Source organism: Acipenser ruthenus, chromosome 14 (assembly GCF_902713425.1).
Source record: "Acipenser ruthenus chromosome 14, fAciRut3.2 maternal haplotype, whole genome shotgun sequence".
In the NCBI taxonomy this organism is placed as follows: Eukaryota; Metazoa; Chordata; class Actinopteri; order Acipenseriformes; family Acipenseridae; genus Acipenser; species Acipenser ruthenus.
In genome coordinates, this window is record NC_081202.1 from 5188046 (window position 1) to 5211301 (window position 23256).

General features: G+C 39.6%; 1 protein-coding gene across 7 annotated transcripts in view; it reads right to left on the reverse strand.

Annotated features, from left to right (window-relative positions):
• LOC117419609 (oxysterol-binding protein-related protein 8-like) overlaps positions 1-23256 on the reverse strand; it is a 98209-nt gene that overhangs the window by 35997 nt on the left and 38956 nt on the right. For 3 of the 7 annotated variants that reach the window (XM_034032516.3, XM_034032521.3, XM_034032518.3), the window contains 2 exons: positions 11877-11913; positions 7763-7903 (listed from right to left, as the gene is read on the reverse strand). In XM_034032516.3, coding sequence (XP_033888407.1) covers positions 7763-7903; positions 11877-11913 — 178 coding nt within the window. Of the gene's footprint in view, positions 1-7762; positions 7904-11876; positions 11914-13162; positions 13434-14828; positions 15039-23256 lie in introns of those variants that run through there. The other 4 variants (XM_034032522.3, XM_034032519.3, XM_034032520.3 and 1 more) reach the window with 3 other exon arrangements.

Below are 23256 nucleotides of genomic sequence, written 5' to 3' on the forward strand. Positions count from 1 at the left end.
ATTAGCTAAGAATTAAACCTACGCCTCATCACAGAACGTGTGCTAACCAGGTGGCACAACTGAATATATTCTTCCTCATCTGAAGAACGCTCCTTCAGCTCATCCTATTTCAGAGACAGACCTATGTCAGTGAGCTTTGCTGCCTGTCAGGCTTACCCGGAAGCACTCTAGTTTGCAATCCTGTTTATCAAAAAAACAAACAAAAAAAAAAAACAGGTCTGGATTTAAAGAACCTTTGAAAAGTCTGTTACATCTCTTCTGAAGATGCTCAAGAGCCCCTAAAACTCTAAACGTAATTCACTTTTGACTTATGCATTAGAACGGTGACAAGCACAGGGTTGCTAGGCAATCTCACAAAATTCCCAGTCTCCACAGGCTGCTCTGAGGGAGAGTAGGCCACTAACTGGCTTCCTTTTCTTTGTTTGGAGCATATTAAATTGTTTAGGAAAAGAGAATACATGTATATACCATACCAATTACCAGCCTGTTGTGAATGTGTGTGTGTACTGATAGCCTATTTGGTTTTAAACAGGTTCCTCATAATGCCATTTAATCAGGTGTGCATGGAACTGGGCATGTGCACGAACAGGACCTCATGTACAGCTCTTATTTAGCAGGTCTGCCTCACCTGACTGTAAACAGGGTTCCTTTATAGGCTATTTGTGCCGTTGTTAATCTGATACCACAGCACTATTTTTAGAAAAGGTACAGTATAAAAGTAGCTTGGAGTATAAACTTGTTTTATGGGGGAGAGGTTTTTTCAGTCATTATTTTAGCATTTTCATTCCTTCTAAAATGCAGGGTGTGTTTCCACGTGCAGCCAGGTAACATTAGGTTTCTGCAGTACGTCAGTCATGTCTGTTTTGTTTTAGTGCTTCGCCCTGAAAACCCAGGTAGATTTGCAAAACCTGATCCCTCGTTGTTTCAGGCACAAATAGCATTATCGCTTTTGCTCATCACGTAACATAACACTGCCAGGTTCATGCAATGAAGTGGGGAGGAGTATGAAAAAGACATCCATTATACTACAGCATCATATTGATACACTGCTCTCCATCTGTTACCTGTGGGAATCCGACACTGCCTTCATTTCAGTGCTTCACACTGCACCAAAGTCCTTAATAACCCACAATTTCCAGAGCCACGCTTCTTCGTGGCCTTTCCTCAACTATCTCAGCCATTTCCCCCAGCAAACTGCAAAACAGCTACGTTTTAAAGAGGAAAGGAAACTACCCTTTCACCCTCGCTGAAAAAAATAAAACCTAACATGCTTAAAATGACAAATAAATCAATGTATTATATAGACATAACGCTCACTACTAATACAGTAATGCGCTCCCTGGGAATTACCCGTGTCTTGAGCCCAACAGACCCTTCTGCAGCTGCCTGTAATTGAATTGAATTCTTGCCCAATTTATGCCATATCAAAATTTGCTTCCCTAACATTTTTAAATGCGGTCCAGAAAAAATGAGTCCACTGAACACAGCAGAGCAGATAAACAGCACTGCTCCTGGATATGCCCCTATACCAGTATATACTTATCACACTGTACCTGAACCCTCCTACACTTCACCTGATCACACTGTACCTGAACCCTCCTACACTTCACCTGATCACACTGTACCTGAACCCTCCTACCCTGATCACACTGCTCCTGGATATGCCCCTATACCAGTATATACTTATTTCCCAACAAGATAGTGAAGGGATTTAAATCAGTTACAATAGTGCTGTCTTCATGAAGTAACTTAGTGCAGAAATAGCTGATGTCCCATAATTCCCTCTGTGCTGGCTGCTGTTTCTTATACATACCGATCAGGAGAAATCATCTCAGCCTGCTGTCTATGGCAAAATCTGGCCTGTGTGGAAATTCTATTGACGATGAAAACATACAGTGCATGAATACCATAAAACTCCATACTTCTAAAGAGAACTAAAGAGCAAGTCAAATTCCTAAGAGGTTCAGCATGGCATATTTTAAGAACATGACCTCCCGAACAGGAAGAAAATCAACACGCCCTTTCCTACTATTTACTGATGTATTTCACCAAGAGAGAGCCATCGAGACAGAACCCCTCATTCAGAACGCATGGCGTCTTCAAGTGTATACTTTCAGTCAATAGAGGGGGAATGATTATTCAGTGATAGGACTGTGGAAATGAACACGCACATAGGGTACAGTGTCTACATATTACAACTGCACTGTGCTTAGCATTAACTAATCACTGCAGTCCATGTACTGTATGAGACATCTCCTCTTGTGCTGATTGTGTATGCATAGCACAATCCCCCTCCTGTAACCTCTGCATGCAGTAAACATCAAAGACAGAGACCAAGGATATCCAAAAACACTAGAGATACCAAAATAGCCATGTGACCAACGTATCACAAGGGCTTGATTCTTAGTTAGTTAAATTCCTAGTTACATTTGTATCTAAAATATGATACGAACAGCATTTCGGATTTCATTTACAAGAAATTCAACCTCTTTTCTATGTTTCAATTTAGTCCAATGCAAAAAAAAAAAAAATGCAAAAGGTATACAAATGTATTGTACTAAAGGTTGAATTGTGTTTGTTGTTTTACAGTTGGATATATCTATAGTGTCTGGTTCTTTATTACCGTAGCAGTAAATTGAGCCCTAACTGCAGTACAGTACTTACATTGTAGTGCCACTGACTGTGTGTGGTATACCTTTGGTAAAGCTACTTAAAAGTTGTAGTGCCCCATAGTGTTCTAATAATATCTGTTACAAATGAAAGAAGGTTAACATGTTTCCTGTAGAACAAGGACAGTATTTGGAACTCAAAGGATATCCTCTGTTGTGATTTCTGTTTTATGTCCAGAGCTAACAGACCTTGAAAATGGCATCCTTATCTACTTGTGCAAGTAAAAGCATGAGGATACACTGGGTCATTGACAGATCTACTGTAGTGGCAAGCAGGGAGCTTGTGCTTGTGCAGAGAATGGCTATGGAAGAATGTCAACATTCACCAATGGATTGTGGGACGCAGCAGCTTTATACCCATGAATCTGATTAGGGTCGCTTTCTTTCTGAATGAGATGCTGCTCTCCTCAGGGTTCCATTTGGGTTAGCTTGGTTCAGGATTCCAGTAAACTGTTTTGTCTTTTGATCCACTTTACATGTTCTTTGACCACCTAATTCATCTTTCTATTTGATTTGACAAACACGGCACCAATAAGCTTTTTATTTATACGTGTCGTCTCTGTTGAATATTTTATAACACGTGGTATCACTGCAAAGGCATGAAATGCAAATATGAAAACACTGAGGGAGGAAAGCTCTGGGGATCCAAAGAACACACACATAGAATACATTATTAGGGCACTTCACCATTGCTTTAACATCTTCACCTCTGGAAATGTCACTGTGAGATCTCTGCATGCGCTTTTTAGTTTCTATCCACTGTGAACAGTGCCGCTATTAAATTAATGTTAATAAAGGCTTTAAAATCAATTTTCTTATAGCAACAATGTCACCGTCCCCTAGTGTGTCAAATATCGGTTTGATATTTGCTTTGTTCTCCTTAATTCATGATCATGCTGAATTTTCAAAAACAAGATGATAAGCTTGCAGGAATCAACAGTCTACACTTTAGAAGTCTACTATAACAATCTACACTTAAAAGAAGAAAAATACATTACACATTACAGCAGTGATAATATTGTTAATTGTATTAAAAGCTTATTACTGCTTTAACTCTTCAGTCAATGCAAGAGGCTTTTGCATATAGATGACATTTGTAAAAATGACTGGATGCTAATGGTTAAACTAACTGGGCTCCACCTCCACTCAATGGCCTCATCCCTCATGCCAGCTCAGACTAAAAGGCAATCAGTGTCCAACCGAGTATTGATCTAGAACGGTCCTCCTTCTCAATCAATGCATGGCTAATATTCTCTTCTCCACCCCCACTCAGTTACAGGCCACATGCTGCCAGGATTCAAATTCACAACCCTCGCAGACCATACATCCCGTCACATCTGCACACAGATTATAACAGGATTGGCCAAGGTCTCAGAGGGAAGTCATTTACTGTTATTTGCTGATCACCAGATCTTTCCCTGTCCTCTTCAGCATTTCAAATCACTTCAGCTGGAAAATCCAGCTTCTTGTTACAGTAAACTACCTCCTGAAGCTGCCCAAGCATGCAGAGATCGCACACCCCCTCCTGCTCAGGACTTTGAGTTCTGATTATTTTTATTAAGTTTATCAAAATAAATGGCCCTAGTTTTTTTCCCCCTAAATAAACAGATATTGTAATTAAATTTATTGGGATTTTTTTTATACAGTTGAATCTAACTATTTTACAGAACTATAAAAATTATGAATTAACTACAACATCAGGGAAGCTATTAAAAGTTATGGTGTTATACATTTCAACTTAATAGCTCTACATAAAATGTACTACATAATATGTAATATGGCTATTTTAATGACCCTTTTCATTATACAAACAAGGCATGTCATTAACATATATCCCTAGTAAAGGAGATATACACAGTTTTTAACATGGAGTCATCAGTAGATCAAATAATTAGTCCTGAATTCCTGCTAAGCAAGATCAACATAACCCAGTTTCTCTAGAGAACGTGTGCCAGTTAAGGAAAGCCCATGTCGTGTCTCATCACAACTGGATGAACGATTTGAAAGATAATGGTATGAATGGAAAATACAAAGATTATAAAATTATAAAACTGCAGCACACACAGTTAAACATGTCCCTTGCATCTAAACCAGTAATTCTGCCTAGCTAACCTTACTGCTGTTTAACAGCCTCACACATACACTATTAAACTGATACACAAATCAACTCATTATAATAGCTTCTGGTAGATATTTGCAGCTAATAAAACAAGTCTAGAATCTGAATGGGCAAATCTTTTGTTATAGTTTCTGGAGTGTGCTAGGGACAAACAAACAATTGAGATTTCAATATGAAAACAGTAATTCAATTTGCATTGCAATTGTTGCAACAAAGAAATGGACACTACAGTAGGCCCACTTGAATTTCAAATTGGATATCCAGAACAAGAGAGCCAATGCATCCAGCCCACAACTGGTTAACTCATAATGTTCGTCTTGCAGAACAGGGCTTTACAAACAAAAGGAACAATACAATCAAATTAGAGGGTGTTATGAAGAAGCAAGCAATTCATTCAACATCCCCCGCAACGAATATAGTGGGAGGGGGAGGTATTGTCTATTTTCAGTTTTTGAGGCAATTATTGCATAATGGCCCTTATAGTGTAAAGTGTAGCCTAGCAACATGTCACCATCTCTGATACTATAGAGATTTAAAAAAAAAAAAAAAACTGTAGTTTTGTTTCACAGCAACAAATGTTTTTCTTTTATTCACAAAAAGCATGATGTGTGGAGGCTCTTAACTATACTAACACTTCACATGAAGTGGTGGATTCAATGATTCAGGCGTGTTTTGCAAGGGGATGTTATTTTCTATGGCCAGGGTAGATTCTGTCTGTGTCCTCTGAAGCCTGGATGTTTGGATGAACATTGCCATAGACCATGAAACAAAACACACAGTTCACAAAGTACTACTGTATTAATAATGAGATCTAGTTTTGTACGAGAAGGCAGTGTTGCAGGTCTTAATATAGCATCAAGACCCTCCATATTATGAATACACATAATTATAAAGCTGGTAATGCTTTTTTTGTGTGGTTTACACCTTTAAGTCACTGCATTTCTTTTTTTAGATGAGAAGATACTGTACATCTTGTTTTCCAATCCCTTAAAATTAGACGTTTATTTGACAGAATTTTTTTTGCAGCACAGCATTATAATCCTTTACGCAGGGAATTAATGTTGGTTTATTTCAAACTTTTGAAAGGGCACGAGGCCTGTTGTCTAAGTAGGACTTCATCTCAGAAGTCCAAGCCAGCTTTATTTTATAATAAACTTACATGTTACTTCCTTTCCCTGTCTATTCAACGGTATGTTTTATTTTATTGTACTGTACAGTACGTCATTGTAAACTGCCTTATTGAAATAAAAGGGACAGTTTATTTTCATTAACAAAATGTATATATTCCCAACTCTTAGGATTTTTCAGGATGGTTTCACTTGTCAGTAGCACACTACCCTGGCATTTTTCGGCAGATCGTTTCCTAGACGAAACATTTTCACTTTGACTACCATTTATCCTGCCACCAGATTAGATTAGGTTCAGTTTCCTGTGCAGCACGTATTAAGATCCTGCCTTAATTCCTAAGTGCACCAGGAGAGTGCAAAGATAAAGTGGTTCCTGATACCTGTTGCACAAGAAGTGAATCTATTCTGTGGTGGCAGCATAAATGAAGCCTGAAAAGTTTCTGTTTTGAGCTAGTAAATATTTCATAATAATGGGGAACTGTCCTACTTTACCAAAAAAATAAATAAATAAAAAGAAATAAAAACCTGTTTTCCTGGAATTAAGACTTGAAATTGAACACTGCTTACTATAACTTAAGTTTTTATATAAGCAGAGGACAATGAAATCACATATTTGAATACAAAAGCGTTCCAATGAATGTCACAATGCAAGGAGTGTTAAACAAAAATAACAGGCACATTATTACTCGCAGACGAGGACTCTTGACTGTTGGTGGCTTGTTCTATAGAACTCAATGTCCTTGTTAACAGCTCATAGGTTTGAACACCCAAGAACAACACTATAAATACAGTCTAAAAATGTTAATTCACTTCCTATAACACAGTCCACCGTCTTCTGTCATGCTACAGTAACCCCTTCTTATGGTACACAACTCAACCAGGCAACACCGGGCAGCAGTGTGGAGTAGTGGTTAGGGCGCTGGACTCTTGACCGGAGGGTTGTGGGTTCAATCCCCAGTGGGGGACACTGCTGTTGTACCCCTGAGCAAGGTACTTTACCTAGATTGCTCCAGTAAAAACCCAACTGTATAAATGGGTAATTGTATGTAAAAATAATGTGATAACTGTATAATGTGAAATAATGTATAATGTGATATCTTGTAACAATTGTAAGTCGCCCTGGATAAGGGCGTCTGCTAAGAAATGAATATTAACACCACACCGAACGGGCCTTCCTTGGAAATGTTGTGAACAAGCTCCTTCATACTCTCCCTGGTAACCAATACCAATCCCAGATTTCAGGGGTCATCTGCATTCTCTTCTAATAGACACACACCCAGTCACACTGCTGCCTATGTGCTCTAAAAGATTGTCTTGTGAGTTCAAGCAAACATTTACTGTAAAGACAACCATATAACACTAATTGCAGCATTCTCAAAAGGTCTGTTTACGCAGCTTTTAGTTTTACTTCTTACAAAAAACACACATTATTAAGCTATTAATTGCATGTGATTTCCTGGCACATCACCCTTTATGATTAAATCTGAGCCCACAGACAGAATGGCTGACAATGTTAAGTGTAGAAAAAAGCAAACAAGTGTGCCTAGATTGCCCTGGAACTACAATGAAACAGCAAATTCGGTTTAATGTCCTCTGAATATATTCATCATCAGATTAAATTCATCCTTTGCCCAAAGGTGCCCTCTAGTGGTAGATAAAAGGATAGCCGCATACTGGATTTTTAACTGAGCAGATTACATCAAGCAATAATGTTTCCTTCACAAGAGATGTGTCGTTATCAGATCTGGTCATCTTTGTGATTGCGCGCTTGGAATAAGAAGCTCCACCCCCTGTAGAGTAATGTGTGCCCTGATCCCAGAGTTAAACAGGGCGCTGGTGCTCCTTACCAATGCTGCAGCTGACCCCCGGGCTCAGTGCGCTGGGCTGTAGTAGCTCTTTAGTCTGGATAGGATGCCCTTCTTTCCCCTGGCGATGGCTCATCTTTCCAGGAGTCACAGGCTGAGCTTCATCACTGGTCATTAAGGCAGCTGGAAAACAAGAGGTCATGTGATTACAGACAATTCCCACAGCCGACTGCAGCTCCGCTAGGACAGGGCAAATATCAATATGGAAATATCACTTAAAAGCAAAAAAACAATATTAAACAGCTCATTTTAGGAAGAAGAAAAAAGGTGAAAAATCAATGCTAGATAAAGGTTTACGGTTAAACTACTATGCTGGTAATTTGTGCTGATTCCATGCTTGTGAAATGTACTGGTAGCCTGAAGTCTTCTAAAGTATCCATGCAACAGGTACTGTTTAGTACAGCTAGTACTGCCTATGCAAGGCACACACACACTAGGCCGCGGTACCCCAACCCTGCACACAAGAGCCAAGAGGGTAATTTAGTTTCTGTGAGTCAGACAAAACCAGTGACTTCCTTCACCCTGACTCACCCAGCAGACTGATCCCTAACCTGACCGGATAACCTAGAGGCGAGTCTGTGACCCACTGCCAATTCACAAGCCGCCCAGACTAGTACCAATACCACCAGTTGGAAACCTGGACTGAAGAACTGTGAGCATTCAGTCAGTTCCACAAAACAACAGGCCCTTTGCTACGCAGCTGTGAATGGGTGCTGCTTCTTTTTATACTGGGGTGGTGGTAACATACAGAGAACTTAAGGAACTAAAATATTACAAAACACATCCAGAACATTCCTTGCACTCTTAATCATTAGCCTCCTATAACTTGGTTGCTAGAATACCGTGTGTGCAGAAAGACAGTAGAGGATTTGTGTAACTGTGATAATAAGGGCACTTAATAGGTTCTTTAGGGACTCCTGAGATGAGGAGCATTATGACATTAAAACTAAGCCTGTAAAGTCAAGGGTACATATCCCAACAGGGGATGGAAACACATTAGGATTATGAAAAAAGTCGCAACACATGGAATAAGAATAACAGACTAGCTTTTTAAAAACTGGTTCTCAAAGCAGTACCGTGCAAAACTAGGTCAGCATGCATGACCTACGATGACTGACCATTACAATTCAGAGAATGTAAGTAAAGTGAGAAAATCCCCTTAGTCAGCAATGTGCAGTAAGCAGATGTACGTGGATCACATGACCTTTACACAGTAAGCCATGTGAGGGTTGAGTGCAACTTGAACAAAAAGGAGGAGTATCTCAGTGACTTCATAAGGGACATGGCTGCATTGTGTCATTCAAGACAGTCTTCCGAGTGTTTCTGGAGCGGCAACGTTCACAGAAATCTACCACCTGAAAGCACAAGGCTTTCCAGTCGCAAATGGGTCACGACAGATCAAGCGTGCAGATGTGTAACATGGGACAAGCAAAAAAAACATACCACAGTTGCTACGCATTGTAAACCATTGTCTAGTTTTTCAGACAGTGAGTGTATATTCACAGCTTATTCAATGCTAATTGAGGCAGCTGTGCTTATTGACAATTACCACTACCTGCTCACAACAGAGCAAATGTCAATGTGTATTTACTGCGTCACTCCCCTGCTGAAAAACACAGATTGCTGCATCCAGAACACCACCTGCTCTATGCAGAGACATGGCCAAATACTGCCCTCTGCTGGTGAGAAAGAGCCACTTGCTGCCTTTCATAGTACATTTATTTTTATATTATTTCCTTAATTTCCTTATTTTTGAGATGTGTTAGTTTAGTTACACAATGGTGTTATCACTGGTCCGACTGAGGTTTTGGGTTGTTTGTCTGCTAACTTTAGAAGACAAAGCACAGTACACTCATTACGGGTAGATACCATGCAGTATCAGTTTCAGGTGCTGGTCAATGTTTCTTTAAAGCAGGGCTAAATTCACAGAAATTAGGTTAATGTACCGAAACGATCTGCAAGCAACCATACTTGGCTGCTGCTCTCCGCAAACAAAGCCCGATAACTGTTGTATGTATTACCATAATGCCTAGTTACCAGCAGCTATCTCATGGCTTCGCATTTCTCTTATCTCAACAGGCTGTTCACAGGCCCCAAGCTCGCCACTTTCATTAACTGGGTGATGAAAAACAGAAGTGGGCATGAGAGAATCTCAATGAAAACAGGGAGCCAGCTAAGCCAGTCATCAAATGTAGCTCATAGCTCAAACACTAACCAGGACCATTGTGAATATGGTCCGATGTATGTTTGTATCGTGTGACAATGGTTCTCACTCTGCAGGTCTGCTTCCAGCCACAAGGCCACAGGCCCTTGGACAGGTTTCAATTGACCTTTATCTGCTCAGACACGTTAATACAACACTTTTATTTTTAGACTGTGAAGAGTTTTCTGAGTCCTCCATTTTTCTTGATCTATTTTTTTTTTTAGAGCATTTGCAGTACAGTAAACAGACAATACAGACTTGAAACTCGATGCAACAAAAAGAGTTAGCCAGAGAGAACTAGGTCTGCATCTCGTTTTCTTAGGATTTCGTACAGCAGCTATAACAAACAGATCCACAGTTAAATAGCACCATTAAATCTGTAGCAATTTCACCAAGGTTTAAAAAAATGGTTCTCTAACTAGCAGAACAACATTCATAAAGTAACAGAAACTAACGTTAACAAACTAACTGTCAAACTAAATTAATACAGCACCCCTACACATGTTAAATACAGCAGCAGCTCTAGATTAATTAGGAATACCTGTGCAGGAACAATATTCAAGACATGCACGAAATTATTTAACAGAATGGTGAAGCAGCTCACCAGAATGGGAAACACTTGTGTTCGGAATCAGGTTTTTTTTCAGGAGCTCGAACAATTTCCAATTTTTTGTAGCAAGAGAAACGGCGGCGCGTTTCGCAGTTTGTTTACATGCCATTTTATAGCGATGAGATGCAGCCCTAAAAATCAGAACAGAAAATGAGGCAAAGACATGACGGCGGTTCTGGAAAGATCTAATAAACCAATCAGTGTGCCTCAAGACACTGTCCCGCGATGACAAGTCACATTTGAAAGATCAGTTTCACCACAAGGATGTTCTCTTAGGCGAAGTATTCTCTTAGGAGGTGTTTCTATACCCAGAGACTACTACCTTATTTTGACCTGTTCTTATATATACATTTTCTTTTTTCTCTATTTTCACAATTCCAAGTTTGAAGTTCTTAGTTTTCTCTCTCTATTCATCCCCTGTGTTACAGATAACCTTATATTTTTTTAAATCCTTTGTTGATACACTTGTACAATAAGCATTAGTTTGATTGAGAAAGCAGAGCCACAATAAAACAGGCAGGCTCAAAGATCCCTGCTGTTTCAAGCCATTAACACTAAACGAAAACAGAAGGAAAAAGGTTGGTGTGATGTGACAATGAGGTGATGCAGGGTTAGACTACTGTATATGCTTCCGACTACAGATTGTGATTTCTGCGGGATATATTTCTTAATAAAAATATATAAATTCAAAACAATGTCTCAAACATGCCAACCAGCATTCATCTTGTAAAACAAATAAAAAATAAAACCAGGAAAGTACAGCATAAAAATAACATGTCAATTGGTATGAACAGCCAATGATCTAATCATTCCATGTGACCCACAGCAATAGTGTAGTACCAGGATGCAGCACCTTATCTAGTGTTGAACCTGAAATATTTGCATGCACAAATTTCAACCTGAGCTCATTCAAACCCAGGGAAGAACCTGTGTGTTGAGCTTCTTTTAGAAATGAGCTCAGCACGCCTCTGTTGAAAGATGACCACAGCTGAGTGGAACAATGCAGTGAGGTGGACACCAGTGACTCATTTAACAGGAGAGGAACGATACACAAGTAATCTCTACAAGGTGGAAACAGAATACATCCAGATCATGCACTGTGCACAGAACAGAGACGCAGGCAAGGGATTTCCCACACTATTAATACTGGGTGGCAAAGCTGGTACAGACCACTAGTTATAGAGCAGGTTACACAAAGCTCAGTCTTTGACCTTTAGTGAAATGTTTTGCTCGCTTTCTATTTTCTTTGCTGTTTTATGCTAAAGGGAAGGTCAGTCACTTACTTGATGTTCCAAGGTGGTCTTTGATCTCTCCATGTTGCTGTTTGTGTTTTTTTTGGGGGGGTGGATAAATGCAAAGCAGACGCAGATCCAGCCCGGGTAGAGATATAGATTGAGAAGCAGCAGCAGCAGCAGCAGCAGAGGAAACGGGAGGGAGAGACAACAACACAATGCAATGCGTTAGTAAAGTACATGAACAGTACCAGGAAACAAACAAACAACATGGATTCCAGGTCACAGCAAAACGGGTCACTTGTTGGCCTGTTGTTATGCTAAACACTGACTGGGATTATAAAAGATAAGCAAAGCAGCAAAAACTGTTTTTATTCCAATCGACAGCTGCCCGAGCAATATTTTGGTAATGTTAAAGCACTGCCAAACGCTGTTTCATAATAAACTCATTTTCAATATACAGTCCTGATGTGTTTCAAAAATTCACTTTACATAATAAGACAGTGATTTCTGCCTTCGAATCATTTTTTTTTTTTTTTACTTCAAAAGATTCAAGAACTTCAAAACCGCTCATTTTACATCATTTTGAAAAGCTGAACAGGAAAGTTCTCTAGTGTTACAGTGCACGAAACTCTGCCCTGCTCATTCTCGAAACCCAGGCACAATGAACGCTTTGCTGGGAAAAGGGGATTTTATGAAAACACAAATTCATACAACAGCTGAGTTTGCCCTAGAGCCTCATGAGTGTATTTGTATTTTGACATGTTGGAGCAGCACCAGACAGAGCCGCTGTGCTGTGGTCTGATTGGACTGTTGTTGCTGCTCATGATTGTCCAGCACAAGTAATCAGTCCCATCAACCCACTGAAGTCCAGAGAAAACAGCAGTATAAACAGAGACAACAATCATGAGCTACAGAACCTCCGAATACAATAAATATGAATCCATCGAAAGCAGCAACCCTAAATATACAAAAAACAAAACGTGTGGAAATGTGTTATCTGTGGAAAAATACCATTTTAAAAAATTGGAAAAATACCATTAACAGCAATAATGCTACATTTAGTCACAGTACTGCAGCTCCAGCTCCATGTTAAAAATGAGCTGCTTTGTGCTGCAGACACAATGCTAAACAGTATAGGCACCAATAACTTAAAAATAAAAACAGCATTTGTTCACATTTACTTTGAAACCCAAATGTTTACGTACTACGGTATTGTATACCACATTACTACTGTTCATGAGAAACAATACAGAATGGAAACCAAGCTTCTGATTACGACTCCTTTTAAAAGGCAGTAGCTGCAGAATAAGCATAAAATTAACCCGAATACTTACATAAACGGAGCCAGGCATAGTTAAAGGCATACTAACACACTGTCATGCCTGTTTAACTGTCTTCCTTGCCGTCTCATTTCACCAGCAGCACAGAATGCTTTTGTTTACTAAACATTTCTCCTCGCTGCAGTTGTATCCCAGCCCACAGGCTTGGCCAGGCATGCTCCCGGTATCCAGGTCAGTCTTATGTACAGCTCAGTCACCCAGCTGCCATCCATCCAGCTTCATACATCAAAGAAGCACGCTGTCATCCTGCAGAGTGCTGTGGGTGGCAGTGTGTTCAGAGCAACGTAACCTTTCAGTGGTAGCCTGCTGAGCAGAAAGTTCCGGAACTCGACTGAAGAGATGTCCCAGTGACACTGCTGTGAAGTACTGCAGTAAACTGAACTGGTTATTAACAAACCCATACGCTTACAGTACAAGAACGCAATGTGTCTGTCAAGATGTATTGCTAGGGAAGGGGGAGCTCACCATAGTCTCATTTGTATTCATTTTACAACACATACTGTGCATACTGCACTGTACACTAGATATGTCAGTACTTGTTTCACTTTTTTCTCTGGAAAGACTGAAATATACCACAGCTACTCTAATGTCGCTTCCTTTTTTGTTGTGGTTAGCTTGCTTTCCATACATCTTCAGTTACATACAGTAACTTACATTTTTCTGGCCAATAAAATTAATCTGGCTTTGGTTGCTGTATATTTTGTAAACTTTTATGTAACTCAAGTTTGACAAGCTTAAAAAAAAAATAATAATAATCTCTCAGATATGTGAGCGAATGCAGAAACATTAAGAATAAAGACAAACTGAAAAATGAAACACACACACACACACACACACACACACACTGTTAGGATCATTTATAAAACAATGTAATAACATCATTATGAGAGCGATATGACCAAATAACTTTGCAGTACTTCCGTGGTTTACAAGTGAATAAAGCACCCAAAAACATTATTGGGCAATAATAGCACTCAAATGACATCACTGTCTGCATTCCCTTTTCAAAATAAAGGAACATGCCTCTGCAAACGACTGACAGCAAAAAGAGAGACTTCTAAAGCAAGCACGAAAATCAACAAACCAACACTTTTAAAAACAAACCGTACTGTGCATGCAAATTGAAATCTACAGCACTGTGTTAACTGGTGGAGTCGGATTGCCTTGCCAATTCTCACACCGGCCAACTGAGAAAAAAACTGCTTGTACTGAACCACTCGTTCTGGCAGGAACAACACATGAAACAAATAGCCTATTAACCCAATATTAGCAGCTCTGGAGCTCCCTCTTGATGGGTACCATAGACCATTATGCTTATTTCCTCCCCGTGTAAATAACTACATTCATAATTAATTTTTAAATCAATTCATTTCCACTGAAGAAGTACTAAATATTATTCAGTTACCTAAAATGAGTTTAACTCACCACTCTGATTTAGTGATTGCACTTGCCTACTAAGAAAATGGTTGAAACAGCTCAGTGCACAAACACACAATTAAACTACCAACTATAAAAACAGAGTGAAGAGTTTTTGAAAGCTCAATGCAACACTTCAGAATGCTTAAGACGCACAGAAACACACAATTAGAACAGTCTAAATCACACAAAGTACAGTACTCCTAAAAGCAGCACTGGCTACTGCTGTCTCTAACACACTTACCTACAGACGAGTTAGTTATTCAGAAAAGGCATGTACAGGCAATGCAATGCAGGTAGGATCCAAACTCCCCCCCTGCGAGCCACCTTTAGTTCTGTTTTCTTTCGTGGGATCTTTAGACGAGATCAACATCAGAAGCAGACACTATTCTTCAAAATCCAGGCTATCTAATCTTCTTACTCGCAGCAGCACTTGCTGAATTGCACTCCAAGACTGCTTCTGGTTTTTCCACTTTCATCAAGCAGATTAAAGGAATGTCAACAGCGCAGAACAATTACAATAAACACAATCTTATCCCCTCCCCTCACCATTCAGGCACAGAGATAAAGTAAGAGATTACTAGCGGTACTTCAGGGAAAAACGCAGAATAACCAAACAAGGCATCCAGGAGAGCATTAAAATATCACAGCAGGCTGCTAAATTATTAGTACACAGTGTAATAAGTGTATTTTCTAAATGTAACCACGTCTCTCTTTCTTCCTAGGAACTGTGCAATATAAAACCAGATGAATGGCAAGCACTGTATTTATGTATAACAGACTTCCTCACAAGGAGCCTCTTAGGGTTAAAATAAATCTCCTTATAGATTATCTACATATTATTTATTATTATTTTATTATTTATTTCTTAACAGATGCCCTTACCCAGGGCAACTTACAGTTGTATACAAACATACATATCAAGAATTACAGTACAATTAGAGCAAGACACTGTGACTTCAGTCCTAATAAGAGCAAATACAAAACACAGTACATATTATGGTATGCCTCAAAAAGGTTACTTATATTAGTGCTGGGACGAACAGTGGATATTCATGTTCAGATATTCACTCAATTTAAATACTCATTCGAATATTCGTTTGTTTTTCAAAAAGTAATAAAAGCCATTATATTGCTCTGAACACAGGCAGAGACGGCATAGCACCAGGGGCAGGGGGCGTGGCCCGTGTGCGTGCCTTTATTTTGCAGCAAGAACTTACAATATGTAACACATTAAAATAGAAAAATATCCCAGGAGTAAAGAATACATTGTGTAGGACTTTACTAAATAAATACATTTAAAAAATCAATGTCTAGTAACTAGAAAAAATATAGATCTTGTTTTGAGGTCCATATCAATAAAGATGTGTAGAAGTAACCAGTAAAAGATCAGTGACTTACAAAGTTGCGCCAAGAAACTATAGTCATATGACTCCCACATGCACAGTGGTTCCAGCCATTACACAGAATAGCTCACTTCCTAATATCGGGCCTAAGTCACAAATACAGCGGGACTACCCCACTGAATTCAATTAATCAGCATTCTTTCAATCGCATGGGATTGAGAATAGGACTTGCGTTTCAGTACTATTCTTTTTTATGAAAGAACAGTTGTATTTATAGTATATGGGTAAACAAAGGGGGGGGGGGGGTAGCTTAATAAACAGACCTGGTAGGATAACACACAGAACAGCACACAAGGCTATCCATATTCAATATTAAAACATGCGGCTAACCTATTGTAACACACAAAAGCTTCTGTCAATATTGCACACATGCTGCAGCTGCCAATAAAACTGGGCTCTGACTGTCACGCTGAACTCCACAATGAACATGTGCGTTAACAATACATTGCCATACTGTATAATGAGCAGGCCAGGTTCCTACCAGGTAACCTGGCGCGGCTCAACCTCCACACCTCACCCCCTCTCAACAGGAATCCCCCAAAGATCAGTCTTGGGTCCTCTCCTGTTCTCTCTACACCCGCTCCCTGGGCCCCCTCATCACATCCTATGGTTTCTCATACCATTTCTATGCTGATGATGCTCTTCCTCTCCTTCCCCATGACACCACCATCCCCTCCCATATCTCTACCTGCTGGATGCACTCGCATCACCTCAAACTCAACCTCTCTAAATCTGACCTCCTTTTCTTCCCCTCTTCATATTCCCCCTTCTCTGATCTTTCCATCTCCATTCCTCTGGAATCTACCACACTCTCTCCTTCCTCCTCAGCCAAGAACCTTGGAGTAACCCTGGACCACTGGACCCCTGCCTCTCCTACTCCCAGCACATCTCCACTCTAGTACACACCTGCCGATTCTTCCTGAGCAACATACGAAGAATCCAACCCTTCTTCATGAACTACTCCACGCAACTCCTCGTCCAGGCCCTGGTACTCTCCTGCCTAGACTACTGCAACTCCCTCCTGGCTGGCCTCACTGCGTCCGCTCCAGCTCATCCAGACCTCCACTGCTCGCCTGGTGTTCTCGCTGCCTCGCTTCCCCCACAATACTCCACTGCTCCGCTCACTCCACTGGCTCCCGATCACTGCTCGCATCCAGTTCAAGACTCTTGTACTCTTGCCCAGTCCCTGACCACCTTCCGGCGTCTCCTCAAGACACACCTCTTCAAACACCTGTAAAAGTCAACTCTTCCCTTCTGGACAATATAGCACTCTGCCTTTAATGCACTTTAACTTGCACTTATCTGCTCCCTATTTTACTGTATTTAATCCTGCACTTAATCCAATCTGTAATATCTTGTATTTCACTTGCACTCGTATCTAACCCTGATGTAATTATCAACACTGTTATCTGCTCTTGAACTGCCCCGATATCAAATCGTACCGTGTTTTGTATTTGCTCTTACTAGGACTGAAGTCATTGTATTTTGTATCTTGCTCTTAATTGTACTGTAATTCTTGATATGTATTTTTTTGTATACAACTGTAAGTCACCCTGAGTAAGGGCATCTGCTAAGAAATAAATAATAATAATAATAATAATAATAATAATAATAATAATAATAATAATAATAATTTTGCAGTTTGTTTTAATACACCTTCCTAACTTTGTAAAGGCTCTCAAGACGGTGCACAATACAGCCAGCATCCCGTGCGATCATGCTGTTCCGCACCCATTTGCGGTCCTCCCTGCTTCCTTTGCTTCTTTCCAGTTTGTGCTGTGCAATCCTGCTTCCCTGAAGCTCCAGTGTGGGCAGGTGAATGACACACAAGTTCAAGATTCTCAGAAAGGGCCCTCCACCCCACAGAGCTGGGGGGCTCAGATACCAGCAGACCAGCATGGAGCGAAGGGCAGGCTGCTCTACAGTGTAATTACAGTCTGCAAGAGATTTTAAAATCTTCGTTTAATAGTGTAATAAATCACTCTGTACTTTTTGTAGAAAGCTAGGGGAAGTCTATTTGCCACATATTGATTATTCTGAAAAACCTTCAGGAGATGAATGACCTCAAAGTCAGTGTTTCTGATGGAAGATGAAAGAGAGACTGGGCAACAAAAAAGCAGATTAATATGTGAACCTGAAAGCAAGCACGACAAAACAGTACAAAGAAAGGCATTGTATTTTGTCAGATGTATTAAATTACAAATAATACATTCTAACCAGGTTTAAAAAACTCGATTTTTTTTTTTTATTCCAAAAAAGCAGAATGCTCCTTATTCAGCGAAAGTAGAGAACCCTGAATAAACATGGCTTGCTAGCCAAGGACTCTTATCGTTTATCTGAAGTAGCTTAGAGTTTGTTTGCAGTTGCATTAATCTAAAACAGCCCCAATAGTAGAGCTGCAGAATAATTAAATTTTCTTTTAAATTTCAATGGCTGAAAACAATTACAATAAATCACGATTACAACCTAATTTACATATAAAATAAATTAATAACTACAAAAAACATTCTTTAATTTTTGCAGTGTAGAATAAACATCTGAATAAAATATCAAGAAACTGGAACAACTCAATTTGAATTTTATTTTAAAACTACATTTTGGAGTTAGTTTATTGTCAAAAAAATAATATGATCACAATTTGGACCACTGTGATACAGTAGGTAAGGCAACAAGATTAAGTTCCAGGAGACTCTAGGTTTCAAATCCCAGCTCAGCCTCTATCCAACTTGGCCCTATCCCTTGCCCTCCGTGGGCCTAAGCCAACCCAGCTGGAATAACCCCACTGGAAGCTACAATAGAGGCTAAAGTACAACTCATTGAGCCAGTGTTGAGCAAATTCTTTCTCCAGTGTTCCATAGTTAACCTCAATGTATTCCTTTTGGGACAGGGTTGAGGTTATTAAAAAAAAAAATGGTGTCTTAATCTCTTGTTTTTAACCAAAACCACCACAGAATGTTTACAAAAGCCAAATAAGTTGTGTTGTTCATTGTTAAATGTAATAAATGGGGCTCCAGTCTAGCATATTTTTTCCCAATTTTGCAAGGCTTTCCTGAAAAAAAAGTTAGTGCTGTGTAAAACATAAATAATTAACTGAAAGCAACAACAACAAAAAAAAGCATTTTTATCTAGGCCTATAGTATCATTGTAAATTATCTACTTAATCACTTACTCCAAAGTTTTAACAGTTGTTTATTTCCATTTTCAACCTCCTAAACTCTCCTCGTTGGAAGTTCGTGTCAGATATGTGCTGCAGGAGAGCTAACTCAACAGAGACCAAGCTGTGCGGACATCGAACCCCAGGGTTATATTCAACGCTGGGGTGTTTAACTTCGAGACCTACCTGCAGTTACGTTTAGCAATAGTGTCTGCCAGTGCTGCTCCCATCTTTAATGTATGCTGAAATCCGCAGTATACATTTAGATTTGAAGGGAAAACTTTACAAACTTCACACTCTAGACAGCAGTCATCGCGACCTACATTCCAGCAGCCCCAGTGCCTGAGAGTACAGTAACTCACATTTATTACTGTGACAATAACTAATGTCAGCCACTAATGTCCGTATCAAATTTACAGTGCAACAAAACACTGTTAACAAGCTATGCATATGTCTCATTAAAATATGAAAATTCATGTCTCTGGGGGACATATTGTGCAGAGGTGTAGCAGAAGCTAAAAAGGAGGATATTTTCACACACTAACTGTTAAGTGGTGTTAAAAATAAACCTCTAATCTAGCACAACCCAGAAAACAACCATGTTTGAGTGCTGGTGTTTTTAGGGTTTTTTTGGTTCACCATGTGTTTAGGGATTTGCATACTGATCAGTTGTTCTTTTATGGTTTTGAAATTGTATTTCCATGTAGCAGTAACACAGGTAATTACAAACACTCGGAGTGTACTTCATAGTGTGTGTGGTTTCAAAAAATTGATACTGGAGATGCAGAAGCACAACCATGCCTTGTGTTATTTTGAATAGGGCTCCTGTTGAAGAAGGAAATATAGATAACGGTACTGCTCACCAGTGCGTGCTCCTTCGGGAGTGTCTGTTTGAAAACAAACAGTGGAGGCAGGTCTACTTATACAGCAGGTAGTTGTGCTAGTGTAGTTAGTGAGTCCTAGAAGAGTTAATGATGAACACCTGAGTTGTGTACTCCTTAGTCGTCATTTACACAATGTCTAATATTACACACAGTAAATCATTGGCTATTTAAAAAGATTCAAAATCATGCACCTTTATTGTGACTTGCAAGGGGTGGTGCAGTAAATGGTTAATGGACATCAGACAAGTTAGTATCAAAGTTAAATAACAGAATCTCCTGGCTTAACCTGCAAGCCTCCTCGTTTGGACTTGAATCAGTTCACTTACACCGTGTTAAATGTGATTGATCCGCATGAGGGGATCTAGTTACCATGCATGTTTACTGTTCATTCCTCACTGCAGCGCTTCACAACATATCTGAATATTCCTTCCAAAGCCATTCTAATTACAGCAAATCCTTGAGAACAGAAAAGAGCAAAAAATAAAACAATAAATAAAAAAAGTAGTTTGTTCGAGTGGTTAGAGCAATTGTCTATATCAATTACATAATTTCAATTTCATTTTGATGTTACTTAACCTGTACAATATACAAGACCCTTGAGAGATATACATCTATCTAATTTTCAAAGCAGGACTGAGCTTCCTACTGTTTTCATGACTCCTTGTAAAGCGGAGCTTTTAATTTCCAATACATTGTCCTCACTTCGAAATCATCTCTGAAGATACAACACTGGAGAGAAAAGTCTTCTCGCTCAAGTTGGTCCACACCTAATATATTCCCCCATACTTCATTTTCCCGTTCCAGTTACAACTCAAATTAAAACAGTCTTCCATTTTATCTATCCCCTGCTGTTTTCCAAATATCTAGAGAACTATTTGTCCAATTGTGCCAAAACTTGCTAAGGATCATTAGCACAAATTCATAATTGTGTGCTATAAGGTGGCTATCTGGCTGTCCATCTGACTGTATATCATTTTTTAGTTAGCTAAAGATTTGCTTGTCCAAGTGATGAAAGTTGCTAACCTTCTTTAGAGCATATTATTGTGTGTTAATCTGGGCCTGTATGGAGGCTGTCTGTCCGCCTGTCCCATTGTCTGTATGTCACACTTACATTTCTACATACATCTTGTGAGACAAATCCGTGGCAGAGCCGATAATCTAACCCAGGACTTCCAGGAACAGTCCTCTGCTCAAACCAGTAGTGCAAACTGGTCCAACACAGCACTCTACAACATGACTTTTTAAGGTTTTCTAAAGCAGGCAGCACCAACACGCATTCAGCTCAGAACACACACAAATAAGAAACTGGCAGAAAAATACAGAAATGCTACAGTACAGTACCTTTAAGTCATTCCACAGTATTCCCAAATACTGAGCAGCCCTCCTGATAATCCAAGTTAAAAAGAAAAAGGAATTGTGCTTGTTAACCACTCCGGTACAGGACGCATCATTAGGTAACGTCACCGCTGGGTAAAGCACTATGGTCGAATGAAAAACACTTAAAGTTGTCTTCTGTGTCAAATATTAGACAGCTTGTACAATCCCTGTCAGCACAAAACACAGTGCTTGTATGGTCGACTGCACTACTAAGAAGACCAAGAGCAGGTTAGTGCCAGACCAGCAGAACCTATTGTACCTACTGACCTATTCTTCAACAGATTCAAAACAAAGGAATGAGACAAGAGACACTGTGCAAGCAAGGCAGGCTCAGTCTTGTACCAGGTCTCTAAAGTGATGTCATGACCTTATGCTCTGGCTGAAGGTAAATGTTCTATTTCAGAGTCCATTGTTCACAGATAATTACATTCTCTTTTCCTGTTCTCATGGATGATGTTGTGCAGGTATTACTAACCCCTTTGTAAATCAGGTGAGACGCTTATTTAAGTTTTAGAACAACATAACTGCAAAGGTGTTTTTTCAACTCATGATGTCTCATATGTATTATATATATATATATATATATATATATATATATATATATATATATATATATATATATATATATATATACACACACACAGACGTGCTCAAATTTGTTGGTACCCTTACAGCTCATTGAAATAATGCTTCATTCCTCCTGAAAAGTGATGAAATTGAAAGCTATTTTATCATATATACTTGCATGCCTTTGGTATGTCATAGAATAAAGCAAAGAAGCTGTGAAAAAAGATGAATTATTGCTTATTGTACAAAGATATTCTAAAATGGCCTGGACACATTTGTTGGTACCCCTTAGAAAAGATAATAAATAATTGGATTATAGTGATATTTCAAACTAATTAGTTTCTTTAAATTAGTATCACACATGTCTCCAATCTTTTAATCAGTCATTCAGCCTATTTAAATGGAGAAAGGTAGTCACTGTGCTGTTTGGTATCATTGTGTGCACCACACTGAACATGGACCAGAGAAAGCAAAGGAGAGAGTTGTCTGAGGAGCTCAGAAAGAAAATAATAGACAAGCATGGTAAAGGTAAAGGCTACAAGACCATCTCCAAGCAGCTTGATGTTCCTGTGACAACAGTTGCAAATATTATTAAGAAGTTTAAGGTCCATGGAACTGTAGCCAGCCTCCCTGGGCGCGGCCGCAAGAGGAAAATCGACCCCAGATTGAACAGAAGGATAGTGCGAATGGTAGAAAAAGAACCAAGGATAACTGCCAAAGAGATACAAGCTGAACTCCAAGGTGAAGGTACGTCAGTTTCTGATCGCACCATCCGTCGCTTTCTGAGCGAAAGTGGGCTCCATGGAAGAAGACCCAGGAGGACTCCACTTTTGAAAGAAAAACATAAAAATGCCAGACTGGAATTTGCTAAAATGCATATTGACAAGCCACAATCCTTCTGGGAGAATGTCCTTTGGACAGATGAGTCAAAACTGGAGCTTTTTGGCAAGTCACATCAGCTCTATGTTCACAGACGAAAAAATGAAGCTTTCAAAGAAAAGAACACCATACCTACAGTGAAACATGGAGGAGGCTCGGTTATGTTTTGGGGCTGCTTTGCTGCGCCTGGCACAGGGTGCCTTGAATCTGTGCAGGGCACAATGAAATCTCAAGACTATCAAGGCATTCTGGAGTGAAACGTACTGCCCAGTGTCAGAAAGCTCTGTCTTAGTCGCAGGTCATGGGTCCTCCAACAGGATAATGACCCAAAACACACAGCTAAAAGCACCCAAGAATGGATAAGAACAAAACATTGGACTATTCTGAAGTGGCCTTCTATGAGTC